A 15,846-nucleotide genomic window follows, 5' to 3' on the forward strand; every position below is an offset into this window, starting at 1 on the left:
AGATAGAGCTGGGAGGGGAGGTATATAACTACTATATATCCTGATTTCATAGACATAGCAGCAGCAGTATAAATATAGAGCTGGAGGGGAAGTGTATAACTACTATATATCCTAATCCCATAGATATAGCCAAAGCAGTATACAGATAGAGCTGGAGGGGAGGTGTATAACTACTTGATATCCTAATCCCATAGATATAGCCTAAGCAGTATACAGATAGAGCTGGCAGGGGAGGTATATAACTACTATATATCCTGATCCCGTTGAGATAGCAGCAGTATACAGATAGAGCTGGGAGGGGAGGTATATAACTACTATATATCCTGATTTCATAGAGATAGCAGCAGCAGTATACAGATAGAGCTGGAGGAGATGTGAATAACTACTATATATACTGATTCCTTAGAGATAGCAGCAGTATACAGATAAAGCTGGAGGAGAGGTGTATGACTACTATATATATACTGATCCCATAGAGATAGCAGTAGTATACAGAAAGAGCTTGGTGGAGAGGTGTAGAACTACTATATATCCTGATCCCTTAGAGATAGCAGTATACATATAGAGCTGGAGGGGAGGCGTATAACTACTGAACATCCTGATCCCATAGAGATATCTGCAACAGTATACAGATAGAGATGGCGGGGAGGCGTATAACTACTATATATCAAGATTCTCTTGATCCTATAGAGATAGCAGCAGTATACAGCTAGCAGGAGCAATCTAATGTCTGATGATGTCATCTGACCCAGGGCTAACATCCTCTGACACACTGAGCCATGTAAATTTCTATGGGTCCGACTGGTGATCACATGACCCAGTTACAGTAATGCATAGATGCCGCTGTGCTGAAATAAAACCAATGGCTATGCTGCACTAGTAATGGTCAGTGTGTATGATAAATAAAAACTGGATTGCTTCTTTAAAGAAAGCTTTATACTTCTCCTTTCGGTTTAAATTATGTTTTTATATAATAAACAAAAATAAAAAAAATAAAAACCAGAACTTCTCAATGTCGTCAGGTACTTAAATGTTTCAGGAATTGTGTTTCGTAACACTCCACCAGAAAAGGTTTCTACCATTTAACAATATTTTCTTGGTTTATTTTTCCCAGGCTGAAAGTCAGAACCACAGATGAGATTTCTTGGGAAGATTTTCTACAAAAGTTGCGAAAACCCGCAGTCATGGAAAATGGGCAAACTCTGCCAATGAAGCCGAATCACAGGTGGTGTATCCTCTCGCCCCTTATTACAGACAGTTATTCCTATACAGTTCTAGAGCTCCAGCATTGGATGTATTACTGGATTAAAGGGGTATTTCGGCTTCATACATCTTATCCACAAGGCAAAGGATAGGGGATAAGATGTATGATCGCTGGGGACCCCCGCGAACTGTGCAGCCGCCGACATTCTGTGCCGTGAGCTGCCTCCGTGACGGGGACGTGATATCACGGCCACGCCCCCTAGTTACATCATGTCATGCCCCCTCCATTCCTGTCTATGGGAGGGGGCGTGACGGCCGTCACGCCCCCTCCCATAGACATGAATGGAGGGGGCGTGGTGAGACGTCACTAGGAGGTGTGGCCGTGACGTCCCCGTCTCAGAGGCAGCACCGGCAAAGAATGCCGGGGGCTGCACCAAGGTCGTGGGGATCCCCAGCAACGGGACCCCTGGGATCATACATCTTATCACCTATCCAAAGATGTATAGAGTTGGAATATCCCTTTAAATATTTGGGGCATCAATTGGGACCTGGTTGACCCTGTGACAGAATGTTAGTTCCATAGCTGCCTAAAAATGTCCGGTATGACTTCTTTCTGACCTAGGAAGGGAAACACAATCTTCTAGTATGGAGCACCACCGGTTTTCTTCTTCTATGACCCCTACTATGAGACTTAAAAGGGATTTTCCAGGCAAATTGAAAAGTTAAGTATATGCCTTTCCGTGCAGCAAGGAAGGTATTTAGGCAACATTTTGCTTTTCCTGGAAAGTCAATGTAAGTAAGCTAATAAGAACCAAAGGTGACATCATATATCTCCAGGTCTTCAGTAATGATGACACCATCATAGCCGTACACATGTCTTCACCGGCAATTCTGGTTCTTCCGTTGGTTATAAACCAATTCTTTTACATTTTAGGGTCAATTCAGTAAAAGCCAAAGACCTGTATTTTTCAAGTGATCACATCCTTCAGAAACTTCATCAACATTTTCAAGAGGCATATCCCTCCTTAAAACAGGCCTTTCTCATACTTGATGAGGTAAGAATGTGTAATATATATTATCTATTTGTCTTATCTATCTATCTCATATCTATTAATTTCTTATCTATTTATCTATCTGTCTCATATCTATCTATCTTTATCTATTTATCTATCTCATATCTATCTATCTCATATCTATCTATCTTATATATATATATATCTCATATCTATCTCATATCTATCCATCTCATATCTATCTATCTCATATCTATCTATCTATCTCATATCTATCTCATATCTATCGATCTATCTATCTATCTCATATCTATCTCTATCTATCTATCTCATATCTATCTATCTATCTATCTCATATCTATCTATCTATCTATCTATCTATCTATCTATCTATCTATCTATCTATCTATTTCATATCTATCTATCTATCTCATATCTATCTCTCTCATATCTATCTATCTCATATCTATCTATATATCTATCTCATATCTATCTATATATTTATCTATATCTATCTATCTCATATCTATCTATCTAGAAAACAGCCAATGGAGCAGCACTCAAATAGTCAGAGTAGGTGGGTGCAAGCTGTGGTCGGGCCCTGGTCCTCAGGCCCCACAGGATACAGCAAACACGTAGACTCAGCAGCACTCCAAATTAGTGAAAAATAGTGACTTTATTTATCACCAAAATGTACAGCGACGTTTCAACCACCTCACGTGGTCATCATCAAGGCTTAATGATGACCACATGAGGTGGTTGAAACGTCGCTGTACATTTTGGTGATAAATAAAGTTACAAAGTTACTATTTTTCATTTCTTTGGAGTGCTGCTGCGTGTCCAATTCATCCTATTGTCCATGTCATTGTGTAACACCATGTATCCATACTTCCCTAACAACCCTAGTCTAGTGGTACAGCATAAGTATCGGGGTATTTCATCTTGTTCATCTTTTCTTTAAGTGTCTTCGGCAGTCATGGGATCCTTGTCTACCTTAATACATGAGAAAAGCCTTTTATTATCTGGCAAGCCAGTTTGGCAGGAATCTTTTGTATGCCACATGGACCTTCCTCTAGCGGCACCTGTAGATTAGCAATATAACCGAATCCTATTTTAAAGTGTACCTGTCATATCACAGGAAGAAAAGAAAAAAAGCTTCTATATGTTACTCACTAGGTCATGCTTCTAGTTTCTTTATTTTGCTCACAAATTCCTCTGTTCCGCTGCTTACTCATTCTGACATCCCTGTCTAGAAAGGGGCGTGTCTGAGGCAAGTACTGAGCCCACCCTCCCTCACCATGCATTTACTTCCTCCCTGAGTCTGCTGTGTTTGGTCACTTCATCCAATCACTGCAGACTGCTTTGTAACCCCCTCATGCTGCAGTCTGATAGGACAGGAGTGAGTGCAGAGGAGTGTTAGTTCCACCTTTACTTCCAGGACTTTGTCCCAGCCTGTGCTTCAGCTGAGACAAAGATGATACTGCAGCCAGACAGGATCATGTTCTAGATGGTATGGAGACCCCTAGTGGTCTTTTTTTTTTTTTTATAAGCCATGATTTCCATCAAAAGAAGATAACATTTTCTTATGAAGTATATTAGACACGTTAATGTTTTGCCAAGATATACAACAAAGAATACGTTTTTGATTATGCCCATTTTAGCTAGATGTCGTTGTATGAACACTCTAGGGCAGTATTTCCCAACCAGTGTGCCTCCAGCTGTTGCAAAACTACATCTCCCAGCATGCCCGGACAGCCTTAGGCTGTCCGGGCATGCTGGGAGTTGTAGTTTTGCAACAGCTGGAGGCACACTGGTTGGAAAACCTGATATACAACATTTCTTCAGTAATTGGGCTGACAGCAGTACCTGTCGAGATTTTACTCATATATTTATTTTTTATTTATTTTTTTATTTCTAAGGGACGAAACGGACGCGTGAGCAGGACGGAGCTGAGGCGCATCGTGGAGTGCATGATGTTCCGAATCACAGACGAACAGTTCAAGGAGTTAATGATCATTCTTGACCCAGAACACACCGGGTTCATCAGCTACCACCAGTTCCTGGACTTGTTTGAGGAGAAGGAATCTGTTGTACGTGCCCATTAGCAGCTAAAAAATCTGTTTTCCTTTTTATGTTTTTTCTCCTTTTCCGTCTCTTCCCTGCGCTCTGCTTAGCCAAGCTAATGTAACAATGTGTAAGAAATGAATGCTGGAGCGCCAGCGTCTATGGCTCCAGCGTAATGAGCATAATACATTAACACTACAGAGAGCTGTGGCACAGACATCTATAGCGGGGTGCAGGCGGGAGTGCGGGCAATACTAGTAATTATCAATTATTACATTTTTGGAATGCATGGGAATCGCCGCGTCCTAATAGTTTAGTAAATATTATCGGCAGACTCTAAAGCCAAACAAATTGGAGTCTGCCGAAGAGTATCAGGGAAGGAGAACGGAGACATTACTAATGAGGAGGCTTGGATTAAGGACGAAACCATTAGAGAGTGCTGGAAATAGGCAGCTTTTAACTACCGAAATTATGGGAATGTGCATAGATACCTAACGCTTAGTATGAAAATTACTTATAATGTAGTGATCATTAAAACAGATGCTTCATATCAAGAGCTCGAGCACTCAAGAGTATTAGGATAGGTTCACACGGGGAGATTAGAAGCGCTGCGATTTTCTGTGGTGGATTTTCAGCAGCCGAAAATCCGCCTTCGCTTAAAGCGTACCTGTCATATCAAAAGAAAAAAATAACGCTATTATATTGTGATGACTGGTTCTGTCAGAACCCGTAGGGTTAATGCTTTCTAGCCCTGTTGTTTATTTTGGTTGCTCTGTGCTCCTGGTTGTGGTTCAGCTTGCTGAGCCAATTAGAGTCCTCCTGGTTGCAGCTCAGGCATATAAAAGTAAGCCTTTTCCAGTCATTCCCTGCTTCTGATAGTTCTAGTAACTGACTTAGCAACCTCTTACTCTGTCTGTTTATTCTGGTTTACTGTGACTCTTGGCCCGGCTTTTTGACTTCCCTTTGTAACTCCGTTATTCTTCTTTGCTCCCTCTTAGCTTGGACTACGATTTAGTGTGTGTGCGTGTTTAGGTTATTTTTCTGTTAGTTTGTGTGCCTCCAGCTGTTTCCCAACCTACTGTCTGTTTATTTTAGTTTATTGTTTTGACAACTGACTGCCATCACTTATATAGGAAGGGACCGGCACTGTGGTTACGGACCCACTGCCTAGGGCAGGTACGTAAGTAGGCAGGGACAAAGGCTGTGGGTGAGTTCAGGGCTGCACTCTTTCCCTGCCTAGACGTGACATGTATTTTACTCACTAGGTCATACAGATGCTTTACATGTCTTTTTATGTGTCTAACTTTTGTATTTGGTTCACAAATCCCTCTGTTCTGCTGCTCACTCATTCTGACATCCACTGCTCTGGAAGGGGTGTGTCCGAGGCAAGCACTGGGCCCACCCTCACTCACCATGCATTCATTTCCTCCCTGAGTCTGCTGTGATGTGCTGAGTCTCTTCATCCAATGATTGTAGGCTGCTCTGTAACCCCATCCTCTCTGTTTTCATGCTGCAGTCTGATAGGACAGGAGTGAGCACAGAGGAGTGCTAGTCCCGCCCCCACTTACTGGACTTTGTTGCAGTCTGTGCTTCAGCTGGGACAAAGATGATGCTGCAACCGGACAGGATTATGTTCTGGATGTTTTGCCAAGCTGAACAACATCTTAAAAAAAATTGATTTTGAAATTGCCCATTTCAACCCACAGAGGGAACTTCACAGAAGATGAATGTACCCTCATGGCTCCATACAAGCTCATTCTTTGGGCCTTAGTGTACCCAGGTATTGCACCTATTTGAGATGAGTGAATCGAATTTCACAAAAAAATAAACAAATCAAAGAAACAAGTCAAAGTATATCTATTTATTGAGGAAATTATCCAATATTATATACCGTATTTATCGGCGTATAACACGCATTTTTTTAGGCAAAAATTTTTAGCCTAAAGTCTACCTGCGTGTTATACGCCGATAAGCCGCTGCAGTTCAATGATTTAAAGCGGGCTCTTTAAATCAATGAACTGCAGCGGCTTTTTCAGGTGCAGAGACCACCACCGCTGCCGGCTTCTCTGCCCCTGCCTGTCCTGGGGTCCCTGCTGCCGCCGCTTCTCTCCCCCTGCTATCGGCGCCGCTGCCCCTTCTCTCCCCGTCTATCAGAGCCGCTGCCCCTTCTCTCCCCCTGGGTATCTGTGCCGCTGCCCCATTGCCGGCACCGATAGCCAGGGGGAGAAAAGCGGCGCCGGCAATGGGGCAGCGGCGCCAACAGACAGGGGGAGAGAAGGGGCAGAGGCACCCATTGCCGGCGCCGCTGCCCCGTTGCCACCCCCATCCCCGGTTGTATAATTACCTGTTGCCGGGGTCGGGTCCGCGCTGCTTCAGGCCTCCGGTGTGCGTCCCCTGCGTCGTTGCTATGCGATGCGCGGCGCAATGACGAGTGACGTCACTCGTCATTGCGTCTCGCAGCGCATAGCAAACGACGCAATGCCGGCAATGGGGCAGCGACACCGATAGACAGGGGGAGAGAAGGGGCAGCGGCGCCGATAGCCAGGGGGAGAGAAGCGGCGGCAGCAGGGCTCTAGACCCCAGGAAAGGCAGGGGGAGAGAAGCGGCGGCAGCAGGGCTCTAGACCCCAGGAAAGGCAGGGGGAGAGAAGCGGTCAGCAACGGCCCCTCTCCCCCTGCCTTTCCTGGGGGCTTCTGCGGGGTAAGAAACAGTGTATCGGGGTATACACACGCACCCTCATTTTACCAAGGATATTTGGGTAAAAAACTTTTTTTACCCAAATATCCTTGGTAAAATGAGGGTGCGTGTTATAGGCCGGTGCGGGATATACCCCAATAAATACGGTGAGTTGCAAAAATATGTGAACCTTTAGGATCAGAAGATAATTTTAAGGAGGACACAGCCAATTTAAAACCCGAGAGGACCCATGACGTAACTGTACATCATTGTAGGTGGGTCCCGGCGGCTAACAAAAATCATGATATCTGTCATTGACCCTATAGATGCCATGATCAGTGCTGATCACACCATCTTTAGGTAAATTGTAGGTGCCGGTGCATTCGAGTGCGCTCATCGGACCTCTGCAATGCAATCGGAATCCTCTTAACCACCTTCAGGCTTGCAGGATAGCCAATCTTCCTGTGCAGCCTGCAGGACCAGGGTCTATAGAAAGATCATCAATAGTACTGATCAGTAATATAAAATAACGGGGACTTAAAAAGTATAAAATAAAAGTAAAAAAATGTTTTTAAAAAGTAAAACATATTTTATATGTTAAAATATAATGTTTATGTTGCCGCATGGTGAATAGCGTAAGTGTAAAAAAAAATTGGTCACATTATAAGTCTGAAAAAAATGTGTATAAAATCGCTGCTGCCAGTCATTTGTGGTGAGTCTCTGGCTATTGATAGTAGACATCATTCGCCGCCTATGAAGCAAGTGCAGCTCCTTAAAAATAGAGTAAAATGCATTTCTCCATCCTTTTTTCATCTTTGCTTAAAGGGAAACACAATGGTACATGAGGTTCATGGTGTAGAAATGGAGGAAATTCAAGACCATTATTACCCTTGCAGGGAATGGTATACCACTGTAACAAGCGGCGCTCCGGCCAGACATACCAGCCGTGTCTCCTCCCGTGTCTCAGCTCCCGGCAGGGCTGGGATTCACATCGCCCGCCACTCACCTCCATCCCCGGCCTCTGTCCCTCAGCTCCGACAGCTGCTAGAAGGTAGGGGCACACGCGCGCCGGGGCTTTGAAATTTAAAGGGCCAGTGCGCCCGTAATTAGTATTTGCACCTGCACCTTTTTTCTAAGTTTTTGCTCCTCCCTAGCACCCCTGCCGGATCTTTATTTGCCTTGGGCCTTAGAGAAAGCAGTTCCCATTTTTCCTTGCCATGTACCAGACCTTTTGCATTCCGTGACTCGACCGTGTTTTAGCCGCCAGCCTATTAACCTTCTGCTACCCTTTTGACTATACTCCTGTGCCGCCTGCCCTGACCTCTAGCCTGCCTGACTACGTCCTGCCTGTTCCTTTGGTACCACGCTTTACCTCAGTCGCCTGTGTGGTCGAGTCGTGCCACGGGTAGCGACCTGGGTGTCGCCTGTCGCAGCAAGCCCAACCCGCCTTGTGGCGGGCTCTGGTGACAACCAGCGGCACCTTAGACTCCGCTCCCTGGCATGGCCCGTGTCATCTGCCACGATGGTCCAGTGGATCTTCTACATCACCTACCGTGACTACCGTGGTTTTACGGATCTACTACTCCCTGGGTACCTGCCGTCTGCGGTGAGTCTTACAACCACCAACAAAAATCACTCCAAGATTAAAGGAAAACTGTCAGTAAACTCCCCCCGGATTGGGCTAAAATTCCTCCAGTATGCAGGACTAAGCAATTGCCAGAATCGTTTTGATGCAGCTATTGCTGTACAAAGAGGTGATACCAATACTGAAAGCAAAGATTCACATAGTTTTGCCAGATTTTTCACAGATACGTGATATTGGATCTGTAATGTGATGTTTGATCTGGTTCTCTTTATTTATTTTTTGGACTTGTGTGAAAAATCGGATGTATAGTAGTTTAAGGGCAGATTTATGCAGAAATATGAAAAATTCTCAAGGGTTCACAAACTTTCGAGCTCAACCATAGCTTAAATTGCAGAATGCATTTAAAGGGGAGGCAGCTAGAATGGGGTATGACTGCAAGATCAGACTACTCAGGGCTTATTTGTTGCCCATGGTGATACAGTGTCAATAGGAGCTTACTTACTATATGGTATACTAATTTTAATAAAGACTGTGTGCTTCTTGCTTCTTTTCTATTTTAGATGTATTGAATTTATTGGTTAAAGGGGCACTCCGCTAAACAAAATGTTCAGAATGCTTGGAGCGAGTGACAGGGGTTGTGATGTCACGCCACGCCCCCTCCCATAGACTTGCATTGAGGGGACGTGACGTCACGAGGGGCGTGGCCATGACGTCACAACCCCTGCTGCCTGCACCCAGTGTTACTAGCGAACTTACTGCACAGAGATCGTGATTGGATAAGATGTCTAGGGGCGGAGTACCCCTTTAATAACATTGGTGATAACAGTGCATTGGTTGCAAAGGTAGACCTTCAGTTTTGCAAGTTCCAAGAGCTTAGTTGCCCAAATCCCATAACTATTCTAGTTCTATGTCCCTATGACAACTCTCCTGTGCCAACTGTTCTCGCTAACGCCAATCTGTGTATCTACAGTGCTTTACACATTGTTCTTATGACAGAGCTGAACTTCCAGTCACAAAGCATTCTCATGAGTGCACAGGAGCAGAGAAGCCGAAGACATGCAAGCTGTAACCTAAAGCGATGGATACACAAATAAGAAGCTAGCTACTATATTTTCATTAAAACTAGATTACAGTTTATATAACACTTCTGTAGTTCTTTTAAACTGTTAATTTTCTAGTTATGTGCAAATAAATAAACAGGGGGTTATACAGGGAGACAGTGCTATCTGTGCCCAGAAGAGATGGGAGGGCAGTGCTAACTGTGCCTAGAAAATGATGGGGAGACAGTAGTATCTGTGCCCAGAAGAGATAGGAGGGCTGTGCTAACTGTGCCTAGAAAATAATGGGGAGAAAGTACTATCTGTTGTCAGAAGAGATGGGAGGGCAGTGTTAACTGTGCCTAAAAATGATTGGGAGACAGTACTATCTGTGCTCAGAAGAGATAGGAGGGCAGTGCTAACTGTGTCTAAAAAATGACTGGGAGACAGTACTATCTGTGCCCAGAAGAGATAGTAGGGCAGTGCTTACTTTGCCTAGAAAGTGATATGAAGACAGTTCTATCTGTGCCTACATAGTGTACAGGGATTTCAGAACTACATACGTCTGTATCTTTCTGAGGAAGAGAAACGGAGGCAGTACTATCTGGATCTATATTGTGTAAAGGTAGAGACAGATTCAGCACTGTCTGTGCCTATATGTGCAGAATGAGATAAGTAGGCAGTGCTGTCTGTGTCCGGATTATGTATAGGAAGAGACGAGGATGCAGTTCTATGTGTGTCTGTATCATGCTCAGGAAGAAATATGGCCTTATTTATCTGTGCGTAGATGTAAAAGGAGAGACCAGGAAGCAGCACTGTCTGCACCTAAATCATAAGTCGGAAAATGATGGGGAGTCAGCACTATCTGTGGCTACGATAGCAGTACTACCTGCGCGTGGCAGGACTATTTGCCTGTATCGTGTTCAGGAAGAAACAGTTTAAGAATTGTCTTGTGTGGCACAAATAATACTTAAACTCTGTTTTCCTGAACATGATATAGGCCCAGAAAATACTGCATCTCTTTTTAAACTTGATGCGGACACAGACAGTGCTGCCTCCCTAGCTTGTCCTGTTCATGTAGGCATCAATAGTATTAAACCCGTCTCATCCTTTATATGAGGCCCAGTTAGTACTTCCTCCATGTTTCCCCTTTCACATGTAGGCACAGATGGTACTGCCTCCCTACCTCCTCTTTTATACGTATGCACAGACTACAAATTCTATATGAAACATTTTGCCTGCCTTTTAATATAATTAATGTTTTTTGTTTTTTTTTGTTTATCAGACAGGTCATAAATGGTTAAATAACACAAGGAAACAAGCAAAAGAGACTCCGGTTGTGCTGTCTGTGGATACTGTAAGTATATATATAAGCCCAAGTGTTGTACATTTTTAGAACATTTTAGAATATAGAAATTAATTCTCATAATAGTAAGGGCAGATAGTGTGTATTGTGTTATGCGAATATATAAAATATTATATTTTTTCCTATAGAAAATATATATTGTTTATTGACGGAGAGGAGCGGTCATATGGCCTTACCTCCTTTTAAGACACTACATCTCCTTGTCCCGCAGACGCTCCGCTGTTATGTCAGACTCGAATGCACAATGATAGCCGCATATTTCGGTGGATTTTTATGCATTTCCAAAAGCGATTCGCATACTTTGGAATGTAAAAGTTGGGACCGGCTGGCTGATTAAATTAATTCTTATTTAATAGCTTGGATCTCGTCTGGCTGCCTTGCCGATGGTAGTAAACAGCGCTGCGATGTTGTTAAAAAATACAGCTAGATTGTCGAGCAATTTACATATAAACTTCTATCTAATCTGCATGTCAACAATTAACGCTTTGTAGTTCAGAATCTCGCAGTCGCTTTAAGTGATCAAAGTCGGTGAAGGTTGAGTACAATGGCATATACAGTAACAGTTTGCCTTTCTCAGTTTATTTTTTTTACATTTTTGCTCTGTGCCCCCTGCATTGTAGCTTTGTTCTGTGTCAACATTTGTCAGCGTTTCCTTAAAGGAGTTATCCAATATAAGTTATAATAATAAGTAAGTAAGTAATAATAATAAGTAATAATATTACTTACCTGCCAGACAGTAATGGGCATGCTTAGGAAGGATCTGCGCTTGTCTTGGGGCTAAATGGATGTGTTGTGAGATTACCATAAAGCTGTGGCTATCTTTTTGTGAAATGGCGTCTTCTTGCTGGAGTTCCCTCCCTCCAACTACAAGAACCAAGATCCCTTGTTTGTAAGTGTGAGGTCACTTATCTCTCTCCCACACATCGGCCATTTCACCCATTGCAGCACAGCTAGCCTCCCTTTCATGTATGCTGTGCTTGAAACTACAATTCTCTGCATCCCTGTGGAGAATGATCTTCCTTCGACACAGCAGTTGCCCCACCCATTGAAGCACAGACAGGCTTCCTTTCAACACCTGACTGGTGATGTTATGTCTCGGGCCACACTGCAACCTGGGAAAAGCCAGATACAAAACTTATTTTGTATGCTGCTAAAAAAGAACATAATATCACATAATAATTGTGACCGCAGCCATCAAACAGAGGTACAGACACTATATTATGAACTACACTAACTTTACAGCCGCTGTGGCACAGTCAAATAAAAAGAAATCTCAGAGTACCCCTTACAGGATCCTGCACAGATTTGATGCTCAGGATTTGTAACTGCCGATTAGAAGCTGTGCTCCGTCATTTAGTTTACAATGAAATCTACAGCAGAAAATCCTGCGCATCAAATCCTGCGCATCAAATCTGCGTACGTGTGAACGTAGCCTTAATTAGTATTTGTATGAAAGCTGCTTATTTTGGCTCACGCAGCATGTCCTTCTATTAGGAGGATTCAGTTTTACAGTAAGCTGTAAAATGAGATCACCCTTTCTGAAGTGTCACCTCTTATCCTGACATCTAGTGGCCAGTAGGAAAACTACCATTTTACTTTTTTTTCTGTTTGTTTCTTGCATTGCAAGTAAGGGGAGGTGGGTAAAGTGAGCGTGTTAGGGTCCCATCAAAGTGAGGCCACCTCTGCGTGGTGGATGGGGGACACGTTTTGATCAAAATGTGCGCTAAGAGCCTTACATTTTTGTCCAAGAGGGCTGCTGCAACCTTCTTTTTGTATACCATTTTACGTAAGATGTTTTTAGGTGATCAGAATTTTATTTTTTTTAAGGAACACTGATATACATTTATAGCACCTTAGTAGAACTCAATGGGCCTCATTATAAGTCAATTATAAGGCCTAAGGCTGCAGTTGGTGTCCATCCTGTATTGGGCCCGGTACTGTGTTATGGTTCCCTTTTCTTACAACAGGAATCACAACGCAGATGTGAACAAAACCTAACGTAAATAGACATGACAAAATAACATAGCCAATAAAATAAACTCAAAAAAAAACACCAAAAAAATTTCATTTTCTAATTATATAATTTATTTATTGTGATACCAAGCAGCAATACCAAGCAGCAATACCATCCACAACCTGAGGACAAGAGTGGCGCTGTTTCTTAAAGAACGCAGCTATGCTCTTTTAATCCTAAATATCCCTTATAAAGGGGTTGTCGAGGATTAGAAAAATACAGCTTCTTCTTTGCAAAGAACAGCGCCAATCCTGTCCACAGGTTGTGTGTAGTACTGCAGCTCAGTCCCAACCACTTCAATGGATCAGAGATGTAATACCTCACATAACCTGTGGACAGGGGTGGCACAGCAGCGTTTTTCTAATCCTGGACAACCCCTTTAACACAAATTTCCGAAAATACTATACAAGCATCTGCTGTAACATTTGTTCCATTTCTTTTCAACGCAGGTGGTCGGCATTCTCCGTGACAAGATCTCTGCACACTGGAAGGACCTTTCCAAGGCGCTTCAATCATGTGACGCCAAAGGATCTGGTATCGTCACCAGGGACCAGCTGAAAAAGATCCTTCAATCATACTGTCCTTCATTGTCAGATGATCAGTGTCAGATGTACGTATGCATGTACAGTAAAATCTCCCTTGGCGAACACCTCCCAATTCCCCGACAGAGTCCCATAAGACAATGTATTTGCAGCCTCCGAATATGGGACATTCCCAATAATGGAAGCGGTCACACCCAATAGGGGACAAAACACTCCAAATAACAACCAGGCTTATGTGCTGGCCCTACCTTGTACACAGGGCCACCGTCAGCGGGTACAGCCAAAACTCAGTAAGGGGCCCAGGCTCCCAGGGGGCTCAGGCCCCCGCTGCACCCCCCTGCAACAGCCCCAGCACAGAAGCAGAACTCCACCCCCGTGTGACGTCACGCCCGTCCCCTTAATGCAAGTCTATGGGAGGGGGCCGTCACGCCCCCTCCCATAGACTTGCATTGAGGGGACGGGCGTGACATCACACCGGGGCGGAGTCCTGACGTCACGGACTTCCGTTCCTGGAGTCGCGACTCAGACCCTTCAGCGGTTCCGGTGAGAACACAGGTGGGTGCCGCATGCAATAATGCGGGGGTCCCCAGCGGCGGGACCCCTGTGATCAGACATCTTATCCCTATCTATTCTTTGGATAGGGGATAAGATGTCTAGGGTGGGAGTACCCCTTTAAGCACACATGTGACATTTTGTGCGCCCGGAATAAGCAAAAAAAAAATTAAAAATAAAAAAGAACCATAAATGCAATGATTAATCCCCATAGTTTTTTTTTTTTATCATAGCCACATTGCCCTAATCTTAAGATTAATCTTAACAATTGTCCTTATAAGAGTGAATATCTTACATGGGTGGGATGATAGCTCTTAGAGTGCAATAGTTCATTGTAAGCTGTAGGCATTTCACATGTATGGAGGAGAATTGTATCACAACACTATCTGTCGCAGTTATGTCAATTGGTCAATGTCAGAGTGTTTAGGGACAACATTTATACATTTTCAGGAAGAATAGCAGAATTGTTATTTAAAAAAATATACATATATACAGTTATGCAAATGTTGGCACCCCTGAAATTTTTCGACTAAATGAAGTATTCCTCCCAGAAAAGTATTGCAGTAACACATATTTTGCTATACACATGTTTATTCCCTTTGTGTGTATTGGAACTAAACCAAAAAAGGGAGGAAAAAAAGCAAATTGGACATAATGTCACCAAACTCCAAAAATGGGATCGACAAATTATTGGCACCCTTAACTTAATATTTGGTTGCGCATCCTTTGGAAAAAGTAAGTGAAATCAGCTTCCTATAACCATCAATAAGCTTCTTACACCTCTCAGCCGGAATGTTGGACCACTCTTCCTTTACAAACTGCTCCAGGTCTTTCTTATTGGAAGGCGCCTTTTCCCAACAGCAATTTTAAGATCTCTCCACAGGTGTTCAATGGGATTTAGATCTGGACTCATTGCTGCCACTTCAGAACTCTCCAGCGCTTTGTTGCCATCCATTTCCGTGGGCTTTTTGACGTATGTTTGGGGTCATTGTCCTGCTGGAATACCCAAGATCACGGACACAAACCCAGCTTTCTGACACTGGGCTGTACAGTGCGTCCCAAAATCCATTGGTAATCTTCAGATTTGATGATGCCTTGTACACATTCAAGGCCCCCAGTGCCAGAGGCAGCAAAACAACCCCAAAACATCATTGACCTCCACCATATTTCACTGTAGGTACTGTGTTCTTTTCTTTGTAGGCCTCATTCTGTTTTCGGTAAACAGTAGAATGATATGCTTTACCAAAAAGCTCTATCTTGGTCTCATCTGTCCACAAGACGTTTTCCCAGAAGGATTTTGGTTACTCAAGTTCATTTTGGCAAAATGTAGTCTTGCGTTTTTATGTCTCTGTGTCAGCAGTGGGGTCCTCCTGGGTCTCCTCCATAGCGTTTCATTTAATTTAAATGTTGACGGATAGTTCGTGCTGACACTGATGCACCCTGAGCCTGCAGGACAGCTAGAACATCTTTGGAACTTGTTTGGGGCTGCTTATCCCCCATCCGGACTATCCTGCGCTGATACCTTTCATCAATTTTTCTTTTCCATCCACGCCCAGGGAGATAGCTAGCTAATGTTGCGCACTGTGGACAATGGCAAATCTAGATCTCTGGAGATGAACTTGTAACCTTTAGATTGTTGATATTTTTCCACAATTTTGGTTCTCAAGTCCTCAGACAGTTCTGTTTTCCTCTTTCTCTTGTCCATGCTTAGTGTGGCACACACAGACCCACAATGCAAAGACTAAGTGAACTTCTCTCCTCTTTATCTGCTTTCAGGTGTGATTTTTATATTGC

At 43.5% G+C, this 15,846-nt stretch overlaps 1 protein-coding gene across 1 annotated transcript in view; it reads left to right on the forward strand.

Annotated features, from left to right (window-relative positions):
- Window positions 1-15,846, forward strand: part of EFCAB6 (EF-hand calcium binding domain 6) — a 186,794-nt gene that overhangs the window by 99,449 nt on the left and 71,499 nt on the right. Inside the window, exons 10-14 of the mRNA XM_056517381.1 lie at window positions 1,115-1,225; window positions 2,138-2,258; window positions 4,136-4,306; window positions 10,864-10,935; window positions 13,408-13,568. Coding sequence (XP_056373356.1) covers window positions 1,115-1,225; window positions 2,138-2,258; window positions 4,136-4,306; window positions 10,864-10,935; window positions 13,408-13,568 — 636 coding nt within the window. The remainder of the gene's footprint in view (window positions 1-1,114; window positions 1,226-2,137; window positions 2,259-4,135; window positions 4,307-10,863; window positions 10,936-13,407; window positions 13,569-15,846) is intronic.

Source organism: Hyla sarda, chromosome 4, assembly GCF_029499605.1.
Source record: "Hyla sarda isolate aHylSar1 chromosome 4, aHylSar1.hap1, whole genome shotgun sequence".
Taxonomy (NCBI): Eukaryota; Metazoa; Chordata; class Amphibia; order Anura; family Hylidae; genus Hyla; species Hyla sarda.